Source organism: Coregonus clupeaformis, chromosome 25, assembly GCF_020615455.1.
Source record: "Coregonus clupeaformis isolate EN_2021a chromosome 25, ASM2061545v1, whole genome shotgun sequence".
In the NCBI taxonomy this organism is placed as follows: domain Eukaryota; kingdom Metazoa; phylum Chordata; class Actinopteri; order Salmoniformes; family Salmonidae; genus Coregonus; species Coregonus clupeaformis.
The window spans coordinates 34,379,524-34,395,763 of record NC_059216.1 but is presented as its reverse complement, the minus strand read 5'-3'; the positions used below and the strand labels follow the sequence as shown (position 1 = coordinate 34,395,763).

Genomic DNA, 16,240 nt, shown 5'->3' with positions numbered 1-16,240 from the left:
TGTTGTGTTGTTCTGTTCATTTACATATTGTACTGTACTGTGTATTGAATTGACAACGTTTAGATTTTACCTACTCCCCATGCCAATAAAGCATGTTTGAATTAGAATTAGATGGGGACATGGAAGGAGAGGTGGAGACTGAGTGAGAGAGATGGAGTAGAGATGGATAGAGAGAGAGAGAAAGAAAGAGTGCCATGGGCATTTTAATTGCTTTGAAAGTAGGTTAACCAGAGGGATGAATTAGCTGCATGTGGAGTGAATGAAATACAGAGGAGGGGAGGAGACAAGAGCTTGAGAGAAGAGGGAAATAGAGGAGCTGGAAAGGAGAGGAGAGGTAATGAGAATTGAAGTGAGGAGAGGTGGAGAAGAAGGGAGAGCAGAAGTGAGGAGAGGAGAAGGGAGGAGAAGAAAGGAGAGGATAGGAGAGGTAGAGAAAGGAGAGGAGAAGCGATGAGTGAACGAGAGGTACGAGAAGGGGAGGACAGGTAGAGAGAGGAGAAGAGCTGGAGAGGAGAGGAGGTTGAGAGTATTGTGTGTGTATGTGTGTGCATCTGTGTGCGCGTGTGCGTGAGTCTGTGCATTCCCTCACACGCCCGCATACGTGTGTGTTTGTATGAGGATAAAGGTATATGATAAGACAATAGTGGTCACATCTAACACAACTTTAACTGTAAAGACGGTAGACAGCTGGTGTCCCTCGTAGGCAGCAGCAATGTCCCTTGACAGGATTTTGAGCAACAACCTAGTCTCAACAGCTGTCCATAGGTTACATGGTATGCGTCCCAAATCGCACCCTATTCCCTAATATAGCACACTACGTTTGAACAGGGCCTATAAGGCTGACCTGGGCCCATAGGGCTCTGGTCAAAAGTATGAAAATGTATGCACTCACTAACCGTAAGTCGCTCTGGATAAGAGCGTCTGCTAAATGACTAAAATGTACAAATGTACAAATGTTAAAGTAGAGCACTACACAGGAAATAGGTTGCAATTTGGGGTGCATCCATGTACAGCAGTGGAGGCTGGTGGGAGGAGCTATAGGAGGACCGGCTCATTGTAATGGCTGTTATGGAATAAATGGAAATTTGTCAAACATGAGGTTTCCAAATGTTTGATGTGTTTGATACCGTTCCATTTACTCCGTTCCAGCCATTACAATGAGCCCCTCCTCCTGTAGCTCCTCCCACGAGCCTCCACTGATGTACAGTATATACAGTACATTTACAAATGCATGTCTAGCAATGAGCTAACTAAGCGGCAACTGGGTAGATGTTGCCCTCACGCATAGATATACTGTAGGATCTCAGATCAGCCTGTACAGCACCAATTTAAACCTAAGAAACCATGAGGAGTAAACAGAAATCTGACCATAGATCAGTATAAAGGGAAATTAATTCCACTCCTCCTGCGGATGCTAACCTTTTAGGCACTAGATATCTAGCTGTGCTACTGCAACTTTATCTTATTTCGTTTAGTCTAAGTGTCACGATCGTCGGTGAGAGATGAGGACCAAGGCGCAGCGTTGAATGTGAACATATTTATTAATGAATGATCACACGATCAAAACAACAAAACGATGACGTGACAGTCAATGGTCATACACAAACCAAATACGAACAAGAAACCACAATGAATGAGTGCCAAACGGCTACCTAAGTATGACTCCCAATCAGAGCTACAGCCGTATCTGATTGGGAGCCACCCTGGCCAACATAGATCTACAAAACCAGAAAGTGAAACCTAGAACACACATAGACTATACACACCCTGGCTCAACATATTAGAGTCCCCAGAGCCAGGGCGTGACAGTACCCCCCCCTAAAGGCGCGGACTCCGACCGCGCCCACCAAACACCACAGGGGAGGGACCGGGTGGGCACTCCGCTTAGGCGGCGGATCCGGCTCCGGGCCTGATCCCCGCTCCCTCTCCAACCCCCAAAGTACCCCTGGTCCGGTCTGGCCCCGCTGGCCGGAGCTGGACTGCACACTGGTGGAGCGGATTGCTCTAGCTCCGGCGTGAAGCATCTGACCGGTGCCGGACCAGCCACCGGTGGAACAGGCACGGGCCGCGGCGGACTGACGACACACACCACTGGCTTGGTGTGGGGAGCAGGAGCGGGCCGAGCCGGTTGACGGGCGCACCACTGACTTGGTGCGGGGAGCAGGTACGGGCCGAGCCGGGCTGACGGAGCGCACCACTGGCTTGGTGTGGGGAGCAGGAGCGGGCCGAGCCGGGCTGTCGGGCGCACCACTGACTTGGTGCGGGGAGCAGGAACGGGCCGAGCTGGGCTGACGGGCGCACCACTGACTTGGTGCGGGGAGCAGGAACGGGCCGAGCCGGGCTGGACGAGGCGCACCACTGACTTGGTGCGGGGAGCAGGAACGGGCCGAGCCGGGCTGACGAGCGCACCACTGACTTGGGGCGGGGAGCAGGAACGGGCCGAGCCGGGCTGACGGGCGCACCACTGACTTGGTGCGGGGAGCAGGAACGGGCCGAGCCGGGCTGACGGGCGCACCACTGACTTGGTGCGGGGAGCAGGAACGGGCCGAGCCGGGCTGACGAAGCGCACCACTGACTTGGTGCGGGGAGCAGGAACAGGCCGGACCGTACTGGGGACACACACCACTGGTCCTACGCAGGGATCTGGAATGGGCCGGACCGGACTGGTAACACACCCCAGTACCTCTCGCCGTGCCTCTACACCTTCCACCCCCTCTTCGACCAGTGGCCCCCGTAACCTGGTGGCCTCCTCTGCCCATCCGCTGGGCCGCTCTGCCGCGGTCTCGTGCTGGCCCGTCGTCCACGGCGTTAGCCCCCCCCCCTAAAAATTTTCTGGCCGTCTCTCCTACCCGTGGACCAGGTCTCCATGTCCCTCGCCAGCCTTTCGCCCTTCTGCCTCAATGTCAAGCCCTTCTCTTCCTCACTCGGCTTGACCCAGTCGAGGAGGCGAAGGAGATCTGCTAGGGATCTCCCTGGCGATGGCTCCTGGACACGCTGCTTGGTCAAATCTTGGTGGTTTCTTCTGTCACGATCGTCGGTGAGAGATGAGGACCAAGGCGCAGCGTTGAATGTGAACATATTTATTAATGAATGATCACACGATCAAAACAACAAAACGATGACGTGACAGTCAATGGTCATACACAAACCAAATACGAACAAGAAACCACAATGAATGAGTGCCAAACGGCTACCTAAGTATGACTCCCAATCAGAGACAACGAGCTACAGCCGTCTCTGATTGGGAGCCACCCTGGCCAACATAGATCTACAAAACCAGAAAGTGAAACCTAGAACACACATAGACTATACACACCCTGGCTCAACATATTAGAGTCCCCAGAGCCAGGGCGTGACACTAAGGAGCCAAAACGTATCTTGAGTGTGTGTGTGTGTGTGTCTCTGTGTGTCTCTCCCTCCCTCTCTCTCTCTCTCTCTCTCTCTCTCTCTCTCTCTCTCTCTCTCTCTCTCTCTCTCTCTGTGTGTGTGTGTGTGTGTACTTGTTTGACAGTGAGAGAACGTGAAGCCACCCCTGAGCTCTTGCCTCTGCTCATGGTGCCAAATATAGACCCCGTCTTCTAGCAGGAGAGATAGGCTAACCTTGGGGGGCTCACCTGGGAGGCACAAGACAGACAGAGAGAGGAGATTTAGTGTGTGTGTGAATGCGTGTGCTTATGTGTGTGCTTATGCGCGAGCGTGTGTGTGTATCAGGGACTGTCATTTTCTCCGCCAGTTTAAAGGCTGAGGGTGTAAAGAGGTTTGCTTTCCCTTTCATGTGGATAGATAGACAGTAAGTGGTTCCCTGTAGACTCTCTCTCTCTCTTTCTCTCTCTCTCTCTCTCTCTCTCTGTCTCTCTCTCTCTCTCTCTCTCTCTCTCTCTCTCTCTCTCTCTCTCTCTCTCTCTCTCTCTCTCTCTCTCTCTCTCTCTCTCTCTCTCTCTCTCTCTCTCTCTCTCAATTCAATTTCAATTTAAGGGCTTTATTGGCATGGGAAACGTGTGTTAACATTGCCAAAGCAAGTGAAGTAGATAGTCAACAAAAGTGAAATAAACAATAAATATTAACAGTAAACATTACACTCAGAAGTTTCAAAAGAATAAAGACATCTCTCTCTCTCTCTCTCTCTCTCTCTCTCTCTCTCTCTCTCTCTCTCTCTCTCTCTCTATGATACCTGATACATGCTTTTCTCTGTCCCTCCCTCCCTCCCTTTTCCCTTATTTAACCCTCTTTACCCATGTAAAACATCTATATCCACTTCCTCTCAAACGAGAGTGGGGGAAGGTGTCAATCGATATACAATCAATACATAACGGGAAAGATTTCCATGACTCTGGCGCCATCTATTGGCAAATGAGGAATGCACTCAATATTGCTGTTGATAAAGAGTCCTTAATTTCAAACCCACCAGGTGACGCTAGATATCTATTGAATTTGCCAGTAGACCTAGGCTACCAGTTTATGATAAACACATCTCACAGCCTTATTGCACTGTCAATTGTGGCTAGGCTAAATACATACGAAATACATTTTGACAAAGGAAAAAAGGATGTTTAAAATCTTTTTACAAAGTACACGAGGTCTGGGAATTGAACCAAAACAAACTTTGGCCTATAGGCTACATTTTAATCAGTAACTCACTATATTGCAAAATAAAGACACCACAATGACACTGCAATAATACACTACAGGATGTGGACACCTGCTCGTCGAACATCTCATTCCAAAATCATGGGCATTAATATGTTGGTCCCCCCTTTCCTGCATCCTTTCTTCTGGGAAGGCTTTCCACTAGATGTTTCATTCAGCCACAAGAGCATTAATGAGGTCGGGCACTGATGTTGGGCGATTAGGCCTGGCTTGCAGTCGGTGTTCCAATTCATCTCAAAGGTGTTCGATGGGATTGAGGTCAGGGCTCTGTGCAGGCCAGTCAAGTTCTTCCACACCGATCTCGACAAACCATTTCTGTATGGACCTCGCTTTGTGCACGGGGGCATTGTCATGCTGAAACAGGAAAGAGCCTTCCCTAAACTGTTGCCACAAAGTTGGAAGCACAGAAACGTTTAGAATGTCAAGGTATGCTGTAGCGTTAAGATTTCCCTTCACTGGAACTAAGGGGCCTGAACCATGAAAAACAGCCTCAGACCATTATTCCTCCTCCACCAAACTTTACAGTTGGCACTATGCATTCGGGCAGGTAGCGTTCTCCTGGCATCCGCCAAACCCAGATTCGTCTGTCGGACTGCCAGATGGTGAAGTGTGATTCATCACTCCAGAGATCGCATTTCCACTGCTCCAGAGTTCAATGACGGCAAGCTTTACACCACTCCAGCCAACGCTTGGCATTGCGCATGGTGATCTTAGGCTTGTCTGCTGCAGCTCGGCCATGGAAACCCATTTCATGAAGCTCCTGTCGAACAGTTCTTGTGCTGACGTTGCTTCCAGAGGCAGTTTGGAACTCACATTGCTTCCAGAGGCAGTTTGGAACTTGGTAGTGAGTGTTGCAACCAAGGACAGACGATTTATACACCCTACGCACTTAAGTTCTGTGAGCTTGTGTGGCCTACCACTTCCTAGCCGAGCTGTTGTTGCTCCTAGACGTTTCCACTTCACAATAACAGCATTTACAGTTGACCGGGGCAGCTCTAGCAGGGCAGACATTTGATGAACTGACTTGTTGGAAAGGACATTGAAAGTCACTGAGCTCTTCAGTATGGGCCATTCATTCTACTGCCAATGTTTGTCTATGGAGATTGCTTGGCTGTGTGCAACATTTTACACACCTGTCAGTACCATGTGTGGCTGAAATAGCCGAATCCACTCATTTGAATGGGTGTCCACATACTTTTGCTTCATGTGTATAATCAGGACGTGCTCTTTATCCTGATATAAAATATTTGTTTTATTGCTCACGTCTACGTGTAAGTATTTAACGTTTAGCAATTGACCAATCAAAAGCCGCGAGGGCAGCGCATGGTGCGTGCCCAATCCTGCCGCGTCACTGGTCTCACTCTCCGCGTCCCGTTCTAGTCGACAGTCTGGCTCAATGGAATACGGAGAGACCACAGCGCTTATAACACGAAACAATATCGGTACGTAACATCGAATCCTTTGTTTATCCCAAACCATTTTATATTTCACTGCCCTGTAAGTTTCAGGGCTACATTGTTGCCAAGTGTTGCTATTTCTCGAAGTTAGTAGAGGCTCTGATTCGTTGTGTGTGACTCAATGTTGCGTGCATGTGCGACAGGGTAAGTCAGGTCGGTCGGTTGGTTGATCCACAGGTTGTTCCAGAGAAAGCCAACTGCAATGAGTGCCGATCGAGAATCTGTCAGTAGTCTGAAGCAAGGTAAACAGAGAGACTCTCATGCAGACCAACTGCAGTAGTGCTAGGTATTTAGCATGTCCCCGTGACTCCGTCAACATTATGTCAACATAGTGGAGGGGGGTAGGGTGCATGCCACAGCAGAGATGAGATGAGGGGAGGGGAGGGGAGGGGGGGTCGGTGTCACTGTCGAATGCTATCACAGCTATGTGACAGACTTACTGCTGGGAGTGTGTGTGTGTAAGTGTGTGTGTGTGTGTAAGTGTGTTTAGAGACAACCCCCTACCCCCACACAAACACATGGTTGACAGTGCGTGTCTGGATGCTTGGCCTGGCAGTGGTGTGTGTGTCTAGGCTGGGCGCTGAATCAGGGGTTGGAGTGCGCCCAGGGTTAGAACAATCCACCCCTCTGTTCTCCTCCCTCTCTTCACTGACTCCCTCTGACTCCCTCTCACCCTCCATCTCTCCTCACCTATCCCTTCATACTTTTATTTTTTATTTATTTCACCTTTATTTAACTAAGCAAGTCAGTTAAGAACAAATTCTTATTTACAATGACGGGCTACCGGACCACGCTGGGCCAATTGTGTCCCGCCCACGGCCGGATTGTGATACAGCCTAACCAGGGTCTGTAGTGACGCTTCTAGCATGAAGATGCAGTGCCTTAGACCGCTGCGCCACTCGGGAGCCCCTCGATCCCTACTTTCACTCACAACACTATCCCTTACACCCTATATCCATCTGTATTATCTCTCCTTCCACTCCTTCCCCTTATCCCTTCATTTATCCATTCCTTTCATAGGATATTAAATTAAAGAAGCCACAAACCCCCTCCAGCTGTTTATACTGCGTTCATTTCAGGGTTCATGTTCATGTCTGCTAGCTAAAAATTTAGCCTACCCCTTTTGGCAAACAGATCTGAAGCGGCTTCCCAAGGAGAGAAAGTCTTGTAGACCATTATATTTGTTCAAGAATCAAAGCTCAGTCTAACTGTGTGTGGTCATTGTGTAGTCATTCATTGCATTGCGTAATTATTTTGGGTCATTGACATAGGTCAGAGACAGAATAGTAGGATAGGATATGAGTTGACATGAGTGCAGTTTTGAAATCTTCACTACCTGCCCAATGAGCTGCCGAAGAGCAGTGGACCAGTCTCTCACAATCACCTTGATCTCTTCGGTTATCTGTGTGTTTGTGTGTGTGTGTGTGTGTGTGTGTGTGTGTGTGCAATTGTTACTGTTAGGCTACTACTCAGTTTCTCAGATATGACAACTTCTTTGTCACATCGAAAAGCATGCAAATAAGCATGTCAATTGTGTATTGTGGTGGATTTGGAACCATAGTGTCTTGTTGGAGTAAGTGTGAGGGTGTGGGCTTGATTGAAACCAAGCCTGGATGTTTGGTCTAGGCCAATACACTGTCAATTATCATTAGAGACAGGGTGTGTACTTGGTCTGTGTAGCAGACAGTTGGAGGGAGCGGGAGGGAGGGAACGCGAGGGAGGGAGGGAACGCGAGGGAGAGGGAATCCACCAGAGAGAGGGAGGAGGGAGCTGGAGAAGTGTCTTTCTCTGTGAGAAAGAGGAGAGACATTGGCAGAAGAGATGTGCATGGAAGGATACACAGCCAGCCATCCTCCAGAGAAAAGGAGCGAGACGAAAACAAAAGAGGAAATAGAGAGGGTGGAATGAGTCAGTAACGTTTATCGGGTAGTTAAAGACGCAAAGTGTGTTTCCTTTTAGCGTTTCCTGTCCCTGTCCCTGGTTCCCCTCTCTCTCTTTATCCCCCTCTTCCGCCCTGGATCCTTCTTCTACTCTCTCGCTTTGTTGCTCTCTACCTTGCTCGCTTGTATTTCTGCTGCCTCTCCCTGTCTTCTCCCCCCTATCTCCCTCCCTCTCTCCTCTCACTTTTCTCTCCTCCAGAGTGTAATATGGAAAAACTGAATGTGATAGTTTTCTCCCGAATATGTATTTTCCTCTCTCCTGACCTTTCCTGACATTTTGAAGACTTATTTCTGACCTTTGCGGTGCATAGCCGATGTGAATCCTCTATTATACACACTGTGACTGTGCCCTGATACAACAATATGTATCCTCACTATCCCCAGGATTACAGTGGGAACTTTTAGTACTTAAAGAGCAGGAAAACTCCCATGGTCTCGTTCATTTTGATTTGGGATTCTCAGGAAAACACGATTTCATATCCTGTGAAAGTGTTTCCTAAGTAGTGGGATGGGGTTGGGAGGCAGGACAAACAGGTCGGTTGTGTCCAACTCAAACTGGGTTATTGCATTTGAACGGTTTTAGGTGGTTCACATCAGTAATGGTTTGGGAACCACTGCTCCAGCAGACACACTGTGTATTTATATTTATTATGGATCCTCATTAGTTGTCAAGGCAGCAGCTACTGTTCCTGGGGTCCAGCAAAAATAAGGCATTTATATACAATTAAAAAAACATTACATTTCATAACAGATTAAGTGTGTGCCCTCAGGCCACTACTCTGCTACCACATACAGTATCTACAACACAAAATCCATTTATGCGTGTGTGTGTCTCTTCACGGTCCCTGCTGTTGCATAAGGTGTATTGTTATCAGTTTTTTAAAATCTGATTTTACTGCTTGCATGAGATACTTGATGTGGAATATCATTCCATGAAGTCAGTGCTCTATGTAGCGCCTCACATAGTCTGTTCTGGACTTGGGGACTGTGAAGAGACCTCTGGTGGCATGTCTTGTGGGGTATGCATGGGTGTCTGAGCTGTGTGCTAGTAGTTTAAACAGACTGCTCGGTGCATTCAACATGTCAATACTTCTCACAAATACAAGTAGCAATGAATTCAATCTCTCCTCTACTTTGGGCCAGGAGAGATTGACATGCATATTATTCATGTTAGCTAACTGTACATTTAAGAGCCAGCAGTGCTGCCCTGTTCTGGGCCAATTGTACCTTTCCTAAGTCCCTCTTTGTGGCACCTGACCACATGACTGGACAGTAGTCCAGGTGTGACAAAACTAAGGCCTGTAGGACCTGCCTTGTTGATAGCGTTGTTAAGAAGGCAGAGCAGCACTTTATTTTGGACAGACCTCTCTCCATCTTAGCTACTGTTGCATCAATATTGACCATGAGAGTTTACAATCCAGGGTTACTCCAAGCAATTTAGTCTCCTCAACTTGCTCAATTTCCACATTATTCATTACAAGATTTAGTTGAGGTTTAGGGTTTAGTGAATGATTTGCCCCAAATACAATGCTTTTAGTTTTTGAAATATTTATGACTAACTTATTTCTTGCCACTCATTCTGAAACTGACTGCAGCTCTTTGTTAAGTGTTGCAGTGATTTCACTTGCTGTGGTAGCTGAATGACTTTTGATTCCTTCCCGGCCTGAGTGCACACACTTTCCTGTAGGCATAGATTGACGAGATGGCAAATAGGAGTGGTAATATCGTCTGATATCATTCTTAATCATTTTCCATCCAAGTTATCAGACCCAGGTGGCTTGTCATTGTTGATACACAACAATATGTTTTTCACCTCTTCCACACTCACTTTATGGAATTCAAAATTATAATGCTTGTCTTTCAGAATTTGGTCAGTTATGCATAGATGTGTAGGTTCAGAATTTGTTGTTGGCATATCATGCCTAAATTTGCTAATCTTGCCAATGAAAAAATCATTAAAGTAGTTGGCAATATCGGTGGGTTTTGTGATGAATGAGCCATCTGATTCAATGAATGATGGCGCCGAGTTCACCTTTTTGCCCAAAATTTAATTTAAGGTGCTCCAAAGCTTTTTACTATCATTCTTTATATCATTTATCTTTGTTTCATAGTACATTTTCTTCTTATTTTTGTTCTGTTTAGTCACATGATTTCAGAATTTACAGTATGTTTGCCAATCGGCTGTGCAGCCAGACTTATTTGCCATTCCTTTGGCCTCATCCCTCTCAACCATACAATATTCCCATTCCTCATCAATCCACAGGGATTTAACCATCTTTACAGTCATTTTCTTAATGGATGCATGCTTATTATTAACTGGAATAAGCAATTTCATAAATGTGTCAAGTGCAGCGTCTGGTTGCTCCTCATTGCACACCAACACATAGTCTCTACATCTTCAACATGGGAAACACTACAGAACTTCTTGTATGACCTCTTATACGCTATGTTAGGCCCAGCCTTTGGAACTTTGTTTTTCCTAGATATAGCTACTAAATTATGATCACTACATCCGATGGATTTGGAAACGGCTTTAGAGCAGATTTCTGCAGCATTAGTAAAGATGTGATCAATACATGTGGATGATTTCACTCCTTTTCTGTTTGTAAATACCCTTGTAGGTTGACTGATAATCTGAACCAGATTGCAGGCACTGGTTACAGTTTGAAACTTTTTCTTCCAGATATTGACTGTTGGCACTTGGTGTTCTATAGCAGCTTCCCACAAGAATGGGCTTTAGGTGAGGCAGGTGAACCTGTAGCCATATTACTTCAACAGCATTACAATGGGAAGTTAAGAACTTAACTCAATGGGAAAACTGAAGTGGTTAAATACTCATAAGAGCAGGAAGCAATGACTTTAGAATCAAGGTTTTGTATCAAGGATTCTGTGGAAACCAAGTTATATCATATCCTGCATCATGGTCACGTCAGCTCTGTAGGCTGAGCCTCAGGGTCTGGTAGACTGGGGTTGGGGTCTGGGACTGGCAAACGGGCTGGAGAGCTGAGGCTTCCGGATCTCCAAAGTTCCTGACACGGAGCACATCTGTCACACTGACAGTGTCTTCCTGTCCTGATGAGCACGACCCCCCCCCATAAAAAAGAATTGACATGTATCGTCATCAACTCTGTCATCCTCTGCTGTTGTCATTGCATAATAATGGGTCTGTTTCTACTATAGAAAGCATGCAATGAATGGACATGTATTGTCAACAGCTCGATGTCAACTTTTTGTTATGGCGAACTGAATGCTCATTCTGTCTCTGCTGGTTAGTCAACAGAGAGTTAGTCTATAGCATGCAACCCAAATGGCGCACACTTCCCAATATAGTGGGATGCAGCCATAGACTTGCAGAAAGTGTATGTGTTGTGTTTGAATGCAGCACATGGTAAGGGGATTTTTCTTTCTAAGACGGTGAGACCAACGTTGAATCTTTACCAAGAGTCGTTTATCTAACCAACTTGCTTGTTGTCCTGTAGTTAGTGTCTAAGCAACTTTATCACAGGACTGCCTCTGGTACACACACTTCAAACGCTTAAATAGTCTGCTATGACTCCTAGGTGTTACACCTGATGTTGCCCTGGGCTGAGGGTTTCTTGGTTCTCAAACAAACCTTGGTCCTCAGACCTATGTGTCAGCGGCAGGTCTATGGCTGCCAAGACTGTGCTTCAGTTTGTCATTCCTCCACGTTAACGCTCTCTCTCTGTCTCCTCCTCAGCTTCTCCAGTTGTGCATGGATGCAGACAGGTGTGAGGACAGGAACTAGTGGAATCTAGTGGAGTGGGGACACACACACAAACCATGGCCACTGCCAGCAGAGTGGGCTCGGGGAGAGCTGGTTGGGTGGCGTTCGCAGACGAAGCCTTCGGGACGAGCACGGAGCGTCAAGCAGGTACGAGTCACATTGTGGAAGTCATTGAAATCCTATAATGTAGGAGTAGATGTGTTTTTTTTGTAATGTGATAATGTTATGCCTATATACGATCAAGCACATATCTACCTGGCAAGGAGTTGTCTGGGGTCAGCACAATAACAGACTGTATGTCAATAACACACTGAGTGAATTTGGCAGATATGCTTTAGATCCCTCCAACTCAACTCTGGACCTCGAAGCCAGTTCCACTACATTTTTTTTATTGTTCCTCTCTAATCAGGGACTTATTTAGACCTGTGACACCAGGTGTGTGCAATTAATTATCAGGTAGAACAGAACCAGCAGGCTACGGACCTCGTAGGGTAAGAGTTGAGTACCCCTGCTTTCGATTCGCCTGAGCGCCTTTGCCTGTGTGTATGGATGTGTGTTAGGGTTGGGCGGTATTCAGATTTCCATACCTTCACAGCGTTCCTGTACTAGACCGGGGTATACGGCATTACGGCACACAAGGGGCCCTATTTCTTGCTTATGCTAACAAAGTACTAGCGAATTCCCATAGTGGATGCTAGCTAACAAGCGTAAGCGAACATAAACTAATTGCAAGGTCAGACAACCTAGCTCAAAAAGTTATACAACTATTTTAAAAGGCTACTCACAATTGATCCAGGAGGGGATTGATTGTCTCTGCTCTAACCAAGAAGCTTGATCTTGCAAGCTAGCCACCTATAGCTAGCAAGTTAGCAAACCAAATTAATAGCTGGAGCCCTGAGCTGGAGAAAATGTATTTGACACATCTTAACTTACAGTTATAAGATATTTAGCTGGCAAACATTAGTGAATTTCAAGTGTAACTTGATCACCTCTCTTGAGCTGCTCAACAGTGGATCGGCACCAAACTTCTGTTTGCTCCATGTGCTCTTCCATGTGCATCTTTCCCTTTCAAGACGATTCAATACGTATCTAGATCGCTCCAATACGATACAGGTACGATACCTTTTAGTTTGAAACGATTCGGTGCAAGTCAGTTTGATTAGAGAACGAATCGATGCGATACGATGCACTATGTAACCTATGCCCCCCCCACACTTTGGTTCTGAAATCTCCATCAACCACTAATTACCACTAGCAATGTATCAGTATTTATAGTTACAAATTAGCGATGACATAGCCAATGAATATATAGCACAACTTTGGATTTCACCCCATCTCCAAATCAAATGTTTTTTCCCTCTCGCTTTCGGCAATGCACTGCGCCTCACAAAAGTGATTGTATATCTAAAAATGACCATATAGACTGATTGTTTAAAGCAGAACTATCAAAACTATTGTTGATGGTGAACCTGAACAATCAAAGTAAAATCTGTTGTAAACCCCGTTCAGCAGGTACTGTACAGCTAGACAACATTTTCAACAGCGCATACAGTGCCTTCAGAAAGAGTTCAAACCCCTTGACTTTTTCCACACTTTGTGTTACAGCCTGAATTTAAAATGGATTACATTTATATTTTGTGTCACTGGCCTACACACAATACCCCATAATGTCTAAATTGAACTATGTTCTTACACATTTTTACAAATTTAATAAAAAAATGAAACGCTGAAATGTCTTGAGTCAATAAGTATTCAACCCTTTGTTATGGCAAGCCTAAATAAGTTCAGGAGTAAGAATTTGCTTAACAAGTCATAATAAGTTGCATGGACTCACTCTGTGTGCAATAATAGTGTTTACAGTGATTTCTGAATGACTACCTCGTCTCTGTACCCCACACATACACATATCTGGAAGGTCCCTCAGTTGAGCAGTGAATTTCAAACACAGATTCAACCACAAAGACCAGGGAGGGTTTCTAATGCCTCATAAAGAAGGGCACCTATTGGTAGATGGGTAAAAAAAACAACAGACCTTGAATATCCCTTTGAGCATGATGAAGCTATTAATAACACTTTAGATACAGGCGTCCTTAACTCGGTTGTCGGAGAGGAAGGACACCGCCCATGAGGCCAAATTAAAACAGAGTTGAATGGCTGTGATAGGAGAAATCTGAGGATGGATCAACAACATTGTAGTTACTCCACAATACTAACCTAAATGACAGAGTGAAAAGAAGGAAGCCTGTACAGAAGAAAAATATTCCAAGACATGCATCCTGTTTGCAATTTTTACCTTTATTTAATTGGGCAAGTCACTTAAGAACAAGTTCTTATTTACAATGACGGCTTGCAATAAGGCACTAAAGTAAAACTGCAACAAATGTGGCAAAGAAATAAACTTTATGTCCTGAATACAAAGCGTTATGTTTGGGGGGAAATCCAACACAACACATCACTGAGTACCACTCTTCATATTTTCAAGCATGGTAGTGGCTGCATCATGTTATTTTAGGATGAAAAGAAACGGAATAGAGCTGAGCACAGTCACAATCCTAGAGGAAAACCTGGTTCAGTCTGCTTTCCAACAGACATTGCACTGTTGGAGCTAGGAACACAAACATTTTGCTATATCCGAAATAACATCTGCTAAATATGTGTATGTGTTCCAATAAAATTTGATTGGATTTGGGAGACAGTCACCTTTCAGCATGACAATAACCCAAAACACAAGGCCAAATATACACTGGAGTTGCTTACAAAGACAACATTGAATGTTCCTGAGTGGCCTAGTTACAGTTATGACTTAAAGCAGCTTGAATATCTATGGCAAGACTTGATAATGGCTGTCTAGCCATGATCAACAACCAACTTTGAAAATAATAATGTGCAAATATTGTACAGTCCAGGTGTGCAAAGCTCTTAGACTTACCCAGAAACGCACAGCTGTAAAAGCTGCCAAAGGTGATTCTAACATGTATTGACTCAGGGGTGTGAATACTTATGTAAATGAGACATTTCTGTATTTCATTTTCAATACATTTGCAAAACTTTCTAAAAACATGTTTTCACATTGTCATTATGGGGTATTGTGTGTAGATGGGTGAGAGAAAAAAAACGATTGAATACATTTTGAATTCAAGGCTGTAACACAACAAAATGTGGAATAAGTCAAGGGGTATGAATACTTTCTGAAGTCACTGTAGATACCAATAACCTAGCAAATGACAGGTTGCCAGTCAACTAGTAAAGCCCAATAACACTCAAGCCATTTTAGCATTTGAATGCTGAAGTTGCTGCGCAGATGTGCAAGATCAGGAACAGGCAGCCTACCTCGCGGAGCTGGGCACAGTGCAACTAGGCAACTGATATTGCCTGGGGTAGATCAATGACTGTTAACACAGCTACATAAAGTTAGACACTGAAGGAGAGGACGCATCAGTTGCCACAAAAGATGAGAGGTATTTTCGGAAGGTAGAAAGAATGTAATATGAGCAACATCAAAAAAAGAAGTGAAACACCGATTCATAACGTTTGAAGCGATTTCTTTGACCAATGCATGCTACATTTCGATTGGTTTGGGGTCCACGGACAGATGCACTTGTATCTTAAACATTTGAATACCATACCATGTGACTGGCACAATAAAAAATGTGTGAAATAATATGGAGTGGCTTCCATCTGGCCACTCTACCATAAAGGCCTGATTGGTGGAGTGCTGCAGAGATTGTCCTTCTGGAAGGTTCTCCCATCTCCGCAGAGGAACTCTGGAGCTCTGTCAGAGTGACCATTGGGTTCATGGTCACCTCCCTGACCAAGGCCCTTCTCCTCCGATTGCTCACTTTGGCTGGGCGGCCAGCTCTAGGAAGAGTCTTGGTGGTTCCACATTTATTTCATTTAAGAATGATGGAGGCCACTGTGTTCTTCGGGACCTTCAATGCTGCAGACATTTTTTGGTACCCTTCCCCAGATCTGTGCCTCGACACAATCCTGTCTCGGAGCTCTATGGACAATTCCTTCGACCTTGGTTTTTGCTCTGACATGCACTGTCAACTGTGGGACCTTGTATAGACAGGTGCGTGCCTTTCCAAATCATGTCCAATCAATTGAATTTACCACAGGTGGACTCCAATCAACAACATCTCAAGGATGATCAATTAAAACAGGATGTACCTGAGCTCAATTTCGAGTCTCATAGCAAAGGGTCTGAATACTTATGTAAATAAGGTATTTCTGTTTTTTATTTGTAATACATTTGCAAAAATCTCTACAAACCTGTTTTCGCTTTGTCATTATGGGGTATTGTGTGTAGATTGATGAGGATTTGTATTTATTTAGTCCATTTTAGAATAAGGCTGTAACGTAACAAAATGTGGAAAAAGAGAAGGGGTCTGAATACTTTCCCAATGCACTGTATACGGTATATAGCCCAAGCCTAGTGTGATGTGTACGTG

At 45.3% G+C, this 16,240-nt stretch overlaps 1 protein-coding gene across 2 annotated transcripts in view; it reads left to right on the top strand.

Annotated features, from left to right (window-relative positions):
* Positions 1–6,016: 6,016 nt before the first annotated feature.
* ston2 (stonin 2) overlaps positions 6,017–16,240 on the top strand; it is a 59,152-nt gene continuing 48,928 nt past the window's right edge. For both annotated transcript variants that reach the window (XM_041848279.2, XM_041848278.2), the window contains exons 1-2: positions 6,017–6,089; positions 11,763–11,936. In XM_041848279.2, the coding sequence (XP_041704213.2) occupies positions 11,846–11,936 (91 nt within the window). In that variant the 5' untranslated portion in view covers positions 6,017–6,089; positions 11,763–11,845. The remainder of the gene's footprint in view (positions 6,090–11,762; positions 11,937–16,240) is intronic.